At 41.1% G+C, this 12991-nt stretch overlaps 1 protein-coding gene across 1 annotated transcript; it reads right to left on the reverse strand.

The window, feature by feature from the left end:
- Nucleotides 1–595: 595 nt before the first annotated feature.
- On the reverse strand, nucleotides 596–10643 carry Bloc1s6 (biogenesis of lysosomal organelles complex 1 subunit 6). Its single transcript, XM_051183526.1, has 5 exons — nucleotides 10545–10643; nucleotides 6317–6458; nucleotides 4805–4892; nucleotides 2979–3065; nucleotides 596–2612 (listed from the first exon to the last, which is right to left on the reverse strand). Exons 1-5 carry the CDS (start codon nucleotides 10624–10626, stop codon nucleotides 2493–2495), a joined length of 519 nt encoding a protein of 172 aa, XP_051039483.1. The 5' UTR covers nucleotides 10627–10643; the 3' UTR covers nucleotides 596–2492.
- Nucleotides 10644–12991: the final 2348 nt, after the last annotated feature.

Raw genomic sequence — 12991 nt, forward strand, 5'->3', positions numbered from 1 at the left:
GTTAAAACTAATTTTCAAATTAGAATCCTGGAAACTCAAATAAAGAGAATATTACTTACATTTTTTTTATAAATGAACACCCATCATTTCAGCTCTGTAAATGTCTATTGTTTCAAAACAAGGGCAACTTTTTTTTCAGCCTATTTCTATTGTTGAAGAACACAGCAAGACTATTACAAGGTTACATATTTGATTATTATGTTTCCGTGTTACTGAAATACAGCTAAAATTTTAGGGTTTGATCACCTATCATACTTCTGATTAACCAGACCTTAAAACAGAGGATAATTACACACACACACACACACACACACACACACACACACACACACACACCTTTTGTAGATTTCTCTTTTTCTATATTATGTAGATGAGTGTTTTGCCTACATGTGAATGTGTAACACATGTGTGTCGGTTCTGGCAGAAGCCAGATGAGGGCACTAGATCCCCTGGAACTAGAGTTACAGATGGTTGTGAGCTGCCATGAGGGTGCTGGGAAGTGTCTTAACTGCTGAGCCATCTCCCCAGCTCATCTTTTTGATATTTTAAAGTCTTTAAAACTTAATATAATTCTGAAAACATGTGTACCATGCCATTCATTCATTAAACATGATTTATTTTAATGCAGGTCAAAAATTCAATTAATTAACCAGGTCTCTTTTCATTTACTGTCACAAAGGTTGATTTGGTTTTAAATTTGATTACATACCAAAAGCAGTAGTGAATAATTTATTTAAGATTAACTTCACAAATTACTGAGTAGCTCTGAAACTACTCCAATGCTTATAAATGTAAGTCAGTGCACAATCTATACATACTACCAGTTCCCTGCGTCAGAGTTATCAGTTCCCAACTGCAAATGCCTTAATGTGGGAAATCCTGAAGGTGACTAGACTGGAGGCATCTCAGCCTTTAAGGCACACCAGAATCACCGGAAGACACACCAAGCCAAACAAAGAACAGATTCACTGAGGGACGTGTCCAGGAACAGTATTTTAAACAAACAACACCATCTGTCTAAAGTCACCATGAAAAACAATCTACAGCCTTTGTCAGATGTCAGATATTTTATTATAACAGTACATTCTGTAATTTAATGACATTGTCCTGCAAGTCCTAGTGACTTCTGCTCTGGGAGTGACAGCAAGTGACTAAGGGTACACATAACAGTCTTTCAAGTAGACACACTTGTATTCTTAAAGAGAAGGTCAAGAGCAGTGACTTGTGGGATGGCAATTCGTTCATTAAAGGAAAAGGCTCTTTCAAAGGAGTTAAACCTTTAAACGAGTTCTTAACATCGTTCATCTCTAATGGCCTCTTTATCATTCTCCCAGTATATAACCAGCAGCAGTGATTTCCGTTTACTAAAAGTGTAACATGGAACATTAAAGACTTACATTCTACTCAGACACCTTTGTAGTTCTGGACTGCTCACACACAATAGGGTTAGAACCCAGCTGCAGACAAAATACTAACATGGAAATATGTACTAATAGCCTTGATTTCTAACAATGAAACTTCATTTGCCCTACAGAGTAAGTGCCCACATATAACATCAGGAATGGAACTAAAGGTATTGTGCTGCGTCTTCTGCATACTATTTACTGACATTCCACCGACCCTGTAATTACACATGAGCAACATCAGGTTGTGTTCTACTTCTAAAAGCACTGAGCCAGACATGATGGCCCACAGCTTTAATCCCAGCACTCAGGAATAAGAGGCAGATGGATCTCTGTGAGTCTGAGACCAGCCTGGTCTAAATGGTGAGTGCCAGGACAGCTAGGGCTTTGGAGAGACCTCATCTGAGAAAAAAGAAAAAGCACAGACATGCTCTCCTCATGTGATGACTCAGCATAAGTGTGTGCAGAGCATCTGGTGGGTCCACCATCACTGCACAGGAATGGATGGAATCCTGCTTAGAACCCAAAATCTACAAAAGCACCAACCCTGAAAAACTGAATGGCTGGAAGAATCCATCTGGCAACCCCTCTCCTCACCCACATCTAAGGAGCTGGTGTTTCCAGGGTACACACACTTCCTGTGTCTTCACAAAGGCGGCTTCCCTCCCAGATTTATGATCAGACAATTGGAATTTCTCTTTAGGCAAAGAAAAGCAATTGTCAAAAATCAGTGTTGCAGTGCAAGAAAGGCCTGTCACCATGAGAAGAGAAACAGAAACTTTAAAACTGATTCTCAAGAAGTTCAAACACTGCACTCACTTTGAACTAGTGCCCTGACTCTTGCCATAACGGAAGTATTTTCCAGTTTACAAATGATTTAAGATAAAAATAATAAATTTTACAATTAAGCAAAAGTTGAAAATATGAAAAACAAGGCTTCTTGAGTGAAATGAAATGAAGTCACGGAGACATGGCAACCCTGGGAAGGATTTCAAACATGCCCATGGCATAAGGCACCATCCGAACCCTCTCGTACCCCACTGGGGACCCAGGGAATATGGCAGGGCAGAAAACCCCACAACTCGTTTCTCAAGTCCTTTTGGCTGGCTTGGCTGTCAGCTGCTTTTCTCTTTCAAATTCCTTTTCCCTCTGCTGTTCCCTTTCCAGCTCTTCTCTCTGTCTCTTCTGCTGGAGCTTAAGTGCTCTTTTCTGTAGAGAAATGGGGGGGGGGTAGTGTCAAGGGTTATAGTTATGGCAAAACTTGAGTTAATTAATACATATTAATAAACCCCATGCTTAACTTTTAAATTTGTTTGCAGCTATTTAAGGTCCTCTTAATTTAAAACAACAAAAACTTTACTCTAAGCTCACTAAATATAAACTGCAGCTTCATATGCAGAGATGAGGATACCAGCCCAGGTCCTACTGGGGGAGCCAAGAGCCTTCATTTTTAAAAGGAAATAATATAGCATGAGTTAGTATCTTACTACACATAGAAGCATAAAAAGTCAAACATGAACGCTGAAGAAAAACAAAACTCAGCTTTTAAAAAGAACACCAAGGGTTTCCACTCACTTTTAACTTGGATGTCTTCTCATGGAGCATCAGCATCTCTTTCCTTATGTTCACCAGCTTGGCATGGTAGTGCTTCGCCTCCGTGAACTGGACAGTCAGACAAAACAGAAAGAAATGCCAAGACTGATGACCATGTCAACCTCTAAACTACAGCTCATCCTCTGTGAACTGGTAAATTTTAGACCCTCACTTTTGCCCATATTTTAAGTTCTATGATCCAGATTTCATCCAACCATTAGCAGGATTTTGAAACATTCAATTCAATTCAGTTGACAAAAAAAGTTACTAAAGGTAAGTATTATTGCACACTCCTTGATCCTGGCACTCAGGAAGCAGAGATCATTAGATCTATGTGAATCTGAGTCCTGCTTGATCCGTATAGTAACTTCCAGGCCACCCACGGCTACACACACACACACACACACACACACACACACACACACACACACACACACACACACACGCACACACCTCTCACACAAAGGTTATTAAACATAAAACAGACATTTATATTTAATAAATTATAAACAACATTTTGCTTCAATCCAAAAGTTAATACAGTCACTACGGTCTTTTTGAGAGAACAGAACAATCTAGCACACAGGACAGTTAATGATATGCCTTCCTGTAGGAAAATGCCAGCCATGGCACAGACTCTGAGAGAATGGCCAACAAACGCAGTCATGTTTCTTGGGCTTTTGAAATCAGAATGACAACACAGCCACTAATGGACACACATTGCTCTCCCAGAGTTAAGTGCAGATTCTGCATTGCAGCCTGCAGTCCAGTCAGCCCTATTGGGAGAAGCTGAAGGGTGATGGTGGTCCAGACAGGTGGGAGAGAATGGAAAGGGAACCTTATTCTCAGAGACAGAGACAGAAGGGATGAGAAACGGGCCTGCAGAAAGAGGGGCTGCCTCTCACGTAGCTACAAGTAAAATCAGCTCAGAGTCTCTATGTCTGTGAGCTTTTAAGGCATTCCAGTTCACAATGCCTACATGAGAATTAAAACCACTCTTGGACAAAGGGAAGAAGTAAGTGAAAAACTCAGTTCTGTCCTTCTAGGCTGATGCAACAGAATTCTGTTCAATTCTTATTATTCAACTTTCACTCATTCAACAAATACCCATCCAATCACAATGTAACACTGAGGAAAAGACAAGTGAGTGAATATGGCCATGCTCGCCTCCTCCACAAGAAGTCAGCCAGCTGCACTCTCTGTTCCAGGCCTGTCAGGGCAACACTGGTGGCTATGTAATGGAAATGGTCGGACCCACATTTGTCATACAAAGTCTACTTGTGAGCGTGTAGGAACGCTTGCAATGTCATGTTGGCATTTTCCAGAAAGGAAAAGGAACAACACACCCTTGCCTATGCTAAGTCATCTTTCTTAACGAGGGTATGTCCCTCAACAGCATCTAATGAATCCAACTATCCAACTACTTATCCTCAACATGTCCATCTCACCATGGCATTAGAAATACTAATAATTAAATATGAATTAAGACAGCAGATAACTGACCCTGCGAAAGAGACTGCAATTTCCTTAGCAGTAAACACAGTGTTCCAAATGTCCCTTACTTTCCATTGTCTTTTTATGTCATCATTTCCTGAGATCTCCACAGCACAAATAGGCTGAATTTCCTAATACATGTTCAGCATGTGAAAGATAGCAACCACAGGATTTCTAACAAAGCAACCAAGATTTCCCTGTGAAAAAGACAAATTCTACACATAAAAGTTAAGAGGATAAGATTGTCAAAATGCAGAGATAAAGCCTTTCTAAAACAAGGTCTCATTAAGTTACATAAGCAAAAGTGTACTTACCAAAGCATTGATGTCTAGCATGGAGTGGCATTCTTTAAATTTTGAAATCTCTTGTTCCAGTGTATCTAATAACACGACTTGGTTCTGTCTGAAACAAAAGCACACAGCCAGAGCAAACTTTACATTCCCTAAGTATGGGTTCATTACAGGGAATCACATTCATTCCCACTAATGAGCAAAGCTGGAAACCCAGCTGGCTATACAGTGCCTTACTTTCCCAATATCATATTTCAAAGACATATTCTGACAACTAAGTGTATGCTTTGCTCTTGTCACAATTTAAAATATTAATAACAAAAATAGGCTCATTGTCTTAACAATGCTCTGCATTATCCCCCATGCCTTCTCTTATTTCACTTTGCTCACTAAATTCAATTTTCTCTGCATCCTAAAAATTGGAGCTTCCCTCCAAAAGTAAATTAGAAACAAAGAGTTTTCTGACTTTGCTTTGGAAGAGATAAAGTGAAGGATAGTACTTCCTTGAGGGAACATGAGCTGCTCAGTGGAATCAGCACAGGACTAGGAAACATACGTGGCCTTTCCCTCACAGCCATGTGGCCTAGGAAAGTCATGTTAATGCTCTTGATCTAAGTCTCATTTATACAGGGACAAAGTCAGACCAGACAACTCCAAGGGTTCATTAACATTTGGATTCAAAGCCTATGAGGGAGAGAGGGAAAGAGAGAGGAAGGGAGGGAGGGAGGGAGGGAGAGAGGGAGGGAGGGAAGGAAGCTAACTTCCTTCCTACTCCTCTCCTGATCAAATATGATCACAGGGTTAGTGACACAGGAGGGTCACCTAAATGATCATTGTAAAGGAAAAATATAACGTGATTTATGCAAAATAAAGAGCAGTGATGAAAGGTGAATTAGCAATGAGACTGAAGGTCAATCACATGTTCCCCATCAGGCCTGGGTCTGGGTACCAATAGGTCCCTAATCTGTCCCTTCATGTCAGACGAGGGATCACAGGAGAGGAAGTACAGAGTGGAGAACAGGACAACAAAAGACAGGAGGTCACAACTAAAAAAACAACAATAACAGAGGGTGAGGGGCAGTGGTGGGATTAAGTCATGAAAACAAAAGCTTTAGGATCAATAAACAGCATCAGCCATATGGAACAAGAAAAAAAAAAACACACAAATTGCAAGTATCTGTCATGGAAGAGATGATCATCACTGCTGTTATGGTATTAAAAGAACACTAAACTCCAACAAGTCTGAACACAAATACGATCACTTTAGGTGGAGCAGAGCAATTCATTCAAAGACACAAGTTATCCAAACTCACACAAGCACCACTCATTCTCAATTTTCCTATAAAGGAACTAGACTCTTTAGCAGTATCCGTTTCACTCTTGACAGTCAAACTATGGGTTACTGCAGGATACAAAGCACAAAAAGCTCAATGATCAACACTGCCAAAGGCAACACTGTCACACTGTATGGCTCCGCCAAGTGGCATGTGGCTACACAGAAGGCAGTGGCGCACAGCTGGCTTCCTGTTGACTCACGTGAGTTCCTGCAGGGCTTGCTTCGACCTCTGCAGATCTGGTAGGTAGTGGGACAGCAGGCCTCCCACCAGCTGCCCCACAGCTTTATCCTCTGCAGCGAAGTCCTCTATCAGCCCTTCGTCTGGAGAAGCATCACTCAAACCTGCGCTCAAGAGAAAAGCAAATTTAGGAAGCTCTAATGCTGCTGCACTGAGAGGAGGCTGGGGGAGCTCAGCCAGAGAGGAGGAGAGAAGCCCACAAAGGAGCTAAGCTGCACACCTCTCTAGCTACAGCAGTCATTCTTTTCAAAAGTGCCTTCTGAGCTGTCACTAATGAAACAAGGCTTCCCTGTGTAGCCCATGCTGGCCTAGAACTCTCAGTAACTTCAGGCTACAAGTATAGAACAAAGGCTAGGATAAACAGACATTAGTATATTCAAATTTTACATCTTTACATAAAATTTATGATACGTTTACCAAGGAGTCAGACTGGAAGGATGAGGTAACAGTTACTGAATTAATGAATTCTTGAAGTAATACATTAATGCTTTGAAAAGTATGCAGAAATTATATAAATAGATGCTGGTGAGGCAGCTCAGTGGGTCAAATTGTTTGCTATGCAAGCCAGACCACCAGATATCCAGCCCTGAAACCCACAGGATGAGGAGGGAAGCCTCCCAACAACTGTTCTCTGACTCTCACAGGGACATAGGGGACATCCTCTCATTCTCTCTCTGTCTCTCTCTCTGTCTCTCTGTCTCTCTCTCTCACACACACACACACACACTCACTCACAGAAACAAACAATAATAAGGAAAATAAAAAATTAACAGGGAGGACTGCAGAGATGGAAAGGCTAAGTTCAGAACCAAATAAAGAAGAAAATAAAAATTGTTTAAAAAATATATAAATAAAAATGCAATATTTAAAAACCAGTTTTGAACACAACAGAAAGAAAAAGTGCAGGCCATTTATTTTGCTTAATATATTTATATATAAAAGAGGTGTTGCATCATTTATTAGTTAATATTCTGCACTTTCTGTGAACCAGGACCAAAGCTGGGAAAGTCAGCTTGGAAAGGGGACCCAAAACCTGGGCCTACTGACACAAGTTCAGTGATGTGTGCTAACTCAATTCAAGGAGAGAAGGAAAAAAAAAAAAAAAAAAGATTCATTGCCTTAATTTACTATAGGAAATAATATATTCTAATTGTGTCATGGGCTACTCTAAACCTGATGCTAGGAATGATATCTCATCCTTGTCCAGGCATTCAAATGACTAAAATAAATAACGATCAATTACTATTTCCAGGAAAAAAGTACAGAGTCTTTCAAAGTGGACTCAATGGATGCTTATAAGGTTTTAACAATCATTGATTTTGAACAAGAAGGCAAAAAGTTCACGAAAATTGTACCCCCAATGCATTTCATAATTAACATTAAGCTCTGAAACACCCGTTATCAATTATAGTCTAGTAACATCAATTTAGGATGGGACTGGAGGGATGTCTCAGGGGTTAGGAGCACTGGATGCTCTTACAGAGAATCCAGTTTTGTTCTCAACAACCTCATGGCAGCTCACAACCACCTGTAATTCCTGTTCCAAAGGATCTCATGTCATCTTTGACTTCCGAGGTCACCAGACTAGCAGAAAGTACATATACATACATGTAGGCAAAACACGCAAACAAAAATGAAAATAAATAATCTCTTTTTTAAATCAAATTATACCACTTTATAGAGTGTGTTTTACCACATATTTATTGCACAGTTCTCAGCATATTTCTTACCAAAGATTTAAATTTAGAAAAAGCTGATGCAAACAACAAACTCTTATATTCAATCTTTTAGAAAATCAAGATAAAATTGTACAATTTTAACTTTAACCCTGAAAATACAAACTGTAATTCTCAAAGTTGCAAGGCACAACTCAAATGGGAAGGATCTAAGTAGAAACTAAAACAGTCCAAACCAAAAATGAAATAGCAACAAGGAAGTTCTTGGTAACAGTATGCTATTAACGTACCTTTCGGTAAAAAATGAAAAACCTACATTTGGCAAGGGATTTCACTGCCTAAGATCAGGCTATAATAACAGTGCAACAAACACCAACTTCAAATAAACACAATGTATTATAGGTGAACAGAAATACTCAAGTAATACTTCATCTTTAAGATGTAACAAAAATTACACACACACACACACACACACACTTTAACTCATAGGCCTCCCTTTCCCATTCTAACTATTATCAATTATTGGATAGCTATCAGTTAATGTTTTATTACAGTAGTTAGTTACTATGTTCCAAGTACTTCATTGTGGAAGACTCCAAAGAAAAATGGGATCCTTACCATATTCATACAATGAACATTTTCCTGAACACCTACCATGTACTCATTTTCAGTCATAACAATAAATAAGGTAAATCCTCCTCCTTGGTAGTGCACAATACAGGAGAGTATGCAAAGCCATTACCAAAACTGTTATGGAGTCTGAGATGATTTCTAAAGGAAGTCTGGGCACAACTTAAAAGAAAACCTGTCCTTCTCAAGGCCTAACTCCAATGAAGTCACTGCAGTTTTCTCACAAAAGACATTCAGAAACTATTTTACCCAGCCCATGCACACGGTCTTTTTACCATAAATGAAGCATACTATTCTGAAGGTCTTCTATCTTTTGTTTTGTTTTAAGACAAAGTCTTGCCACACAGCCCAGGCTAGCCATGATCTTCCTGCTTCAGCTTCCCAAGTGTTAACATGTCACCACCACACTAGCAACTTTTCTCTTAAATATCTTTTAGAAAGATTTCTACAGCAATGTATATGGATTTACTCAGTTCTCAGTAGTACCAAAATCTATATAACTTGACCCACTCTCCCACGGACAGACTACATTATTTTCACTTTTTGCTATTTCAAACAGTGAAAATGTTTGTGATCTTCTGTTAGGAAGCTGCGATGATATTCCTAGCTAATCCTTACACATTCCTGTTTCTGTGGAATAAATTCTTAGATAACAGTTGGGACAACGTATCTGTGCAATCTTTGACATCGCAAAATTCCTCCTAAAAGATGGCACCAACTTTCATTGCCACCACTACTTCCAAGTGGATACAAATCTATGTTATGAGTGTAAACGATGAAAATACTGTTAAGGAAACAAATCGAGGAACGGTGAGACTAAAACCGTCTGGAACATGGCATACACAGAATAGCAACAGTACACTATTAACATATACCATGCAGCCGACCTGTGAGGATCCCTGAGTGCCCATTTTATCGGTCTAAACTTAGTAAGAAGCCATTTAAGGATTCTAAGCAGGGGAAATGGCATGACTGGGGCTTTCTTGAAGCAGTACTGTAACAATAGAACAGACAATGTTGAAATATAAGAGACTGGAGGTGGACTAGCTTTAGAACAGTTGACTCCAGGGTGTAAACACAAAAGGGAGATAACTGTACTCTAGAATCCTCTACATTGAACAGAGAGAAGGCAATAGAAGAGTTGGACGCAACTTCAAAGTTTCAGGTGAGAGTAACCTCACACCATTAACAGAAGACCGGACATTTGAGGCTAGGGATCTAGCACGTCCTTAGCATGAAGCCCCGAGACCCACCTCTCGCCCACTCTTTGACATCTGCTTTTATTTATTCGCATGCTACTCGTGAATTCTATGCAAAAACGTTAAAGTGGCTCCGGCTGCAAGTAGGTACTACATGGTATTTACAGACACAACTGAACAAGAGGGCACACCATCAAAAAAAAAAAAAAAAAAAAAAAAAGCTAGGGTCCCTCACATGAATCAAAGCGCATAGGAAATGCCTTGGGTGGTGATATTCTAAACCTCACAAAGACGAGGTGTACATGAACACTGCCCATCTGGCTGTATACCAAATTAACCGTTTCGTTCAAAGGATGCCTCTGGGCATCAATGTTTAAATCACTCCTGGAATTGTGCGGACGGCTGCTGGAGTAAGTAACGACGAGTAAAACAATGCCAAGTAAGTCAGACTATTTCTGAGTAGCCAATATTGGATAGTTCTCTGAAAATCGTCTTTGTGACAACTCATCCCCAACCACTGACCTATGACAGTCAAAAGACAACACCGACCCCACACAACAGTGCGTTTCCCCGCGGGACCAAGGCTGCGGCGCGGGGGTGTCCCAAGCAAGAGGGCAGCCTGCGCTAGAGTCCCACCCTCTCGGTCCCAGCCCAGGTGGGCAGTCGCGTCCCCCAAAAGCCGTACCCGGCGTGGGCTCGCCGGCCTCCAGACTGTCAGAGGTCCCGGTGAGGACCCCGTCCGGGGACGGTGGCACAGGAACACTCATGTCCCCGCTGTGACCGCCTTGTATAGGGAGTTGAGTGTAAGAAGTCAGGCGACAGAAACAGGAACCTAACCGGTTCCAGCACCGGCCGGTCAAAAGCCGCAGGTGCACACGGAAGTGACGAAAGCGGAAGGCGTCGCTCGTTACAGTCAGTCGGAAAAGCCCCTCCCGCCCATCAGCTCGGTGGGCGCAGACGTGCGCGTGCGTGTTCCGTTTCACGGAGGGTGGCTGTGGTAACCGGGAGGACGGTCCCAGGACCCGATGTCTACCTAACCCGGTGGATCATTTAAACAAAAGCCTTAAGAACGTGAACCGCTAAATTTTTCAGTCCTGTGAGCGTAAGCGTTGCTTAGAATCTCTTCCAGTTGCTTGCGTATGACTGGCTTTGCTGGAGCATCATTTGAACAAATTAAGCCAAATTACCAAAGGCACCTGCTGAGACCCTGCGGGATGACATCATGAGTTCTGGCGGAAAGCACGTAGTTGCGTACAGACAGCTCCACAGCAAATGTAACGACCCTCTGCCCTGTGGTAGACCCACCTCTAGTAGTCTCTAATGTTGCTCCACAAATGACCCGTTCAACTTTCCTTGCTGTAGTCAAAGCTGCTGCTGCTGTTATTACTACTACTATTACTAATAATAATATAATAATAATAATATAATCACGCCTCGGGAATGCACTAGCTCCTGACTGCTGTCATCAATATGTTCAAGCTGTTTCTTTTTAGCCACTTTTCAATTCAAGCATCTCCTTACTCTCTTATGGTGGGATGTCCACAGCTAATCCAAGACCTCTAAATACATTGGGACGCCCCAACCTTTAGAAAAGAAGCCCAAGATCAAGGCACAAAAATCCCTCCAGTCCCAGGCCAATCCCTGGAAACCTCCACCACAACTTACAAGATATTCTAGGTAAAGCTTGTCTTCTGTTCAGTTCCTTGCTGCCTCTCACCAGAGCAGAGGTGCTACCCTCTTATGTCTCTCCCTATAATTTTCTTGTGTGAGGTTTGTTGTGTATTGTGACTGTTAGCATTCAGACATTCCTGCCCCTCAACATAGAGACCTGGCAAAGTGGCTCACGTCTGCATGCATGCCAGTGCATGTAACCACTGAGCTATTTCTCCAGCCCCAAGATCCCTCAACTGTGTCCATTGCAATAGATGTGCAAGTATGGTGAATTGTCTTAATTTGTAGCTCTTTGATAGGAACATCTTCATGTTTTTATTTGCCATCAATCTGTGCTCTTTGATGAAGGATCATTTTAAAACTTTTTCCCACTTTTAATCAGGTTGTGTCCTGTGTGTGTGTGTGTGTGTGTGTGTGTGTGTGTGTGTAGTTTATTTGTTGAGAAGGGGTGTCTCTATGTAGCTCTTGCTGTCCTGGAACTCACTCTGTAGACCAGGATGGCCTCAAACTCAGAGATCCACCTGTGTTTGCCTCCAGAGTGCTGGGATTAAAGGCATGTGCCACCACTGCCCTACCAGGTTATGTTCTTGTTGTTGATGTTTTTTTTTAAGTGCTTTCTATGTTTTGCACAATAATCCTTTATCTGACATGTGTTTTCAATTACCTTTACTAATTCCCTCCCCACTCCCTTTATGTAACTTTGAGAGGAAAGTTTTAAGGGATCCTAGGCTTGTACCTTCCTGAAAACAGGGAAGATTCTCAAATCTGCGACAAAAGTTTGGGCATTGTATTTAGGGAAAATGTTTTGAAGTATGCAGCTGTGGAAACAACAAGGGACTTAATGTCAAAGACCTACTTCAAACCTGGTTTAAATAATCTTAGTTATATTAAAATTGGAGGAGGGGATGTAAATTAGGCAAATCCAAACTTACCTGCAACAAAACTTGGAATTTATTTATCTATTGTACTTGATGTGGCTTCAAGGCTTCGAGTATATGCACTTCCTTGCATAAAATCAAGAATCACTGTGTAAATGTGTCAGACTTTCTCCATCCATTCTTCAATTGAAGGGCATCTAGGTTGCTTCTAGGTTCTTGCTGTTACAAATAATGCTGCTATAAACATAGTTGAACAGGTGTCTTTGTTGCATGGATATATTTGGGTATATACCTAAGAATGGAATTGCTAGGTCCTGAGGTAGACTGATTCCCATTTTCCTGAGGAACCACCATACTGATTTCCAACGTGGCTGTACAAGTTTGCACTCCCACCATCAGTGGAGGAGTGTTCCCCTTTCTCCACATCCTCTCCAACATAAGTCATCATTGGTGTTTCTAATTTTAGCCATTCCAGCAGGAGTAAGATGGTATCTCAGAGTTGTTTTGATATGCGTTTCCCTGATAGCTAAGGATGTTGAGCACTCTCTTAAGTGTCTTTTAGCTTTTTTGATCTCCTCTATTG

This window comes from Phodopus roborovskii, unplaced genomic scaffold, assembly GCF_943737965.1.
Source record: "Phodopus roborovskii unplaced genomic scaffold, PHOROB, whole genome shotgun sequence".
Taxonomy (NCBI): Eukaryota; Metazoa; Chordata; class Mammalia; order Rodentia; family Cricetidae; genus Phodopus; species Phodopus roborovskii.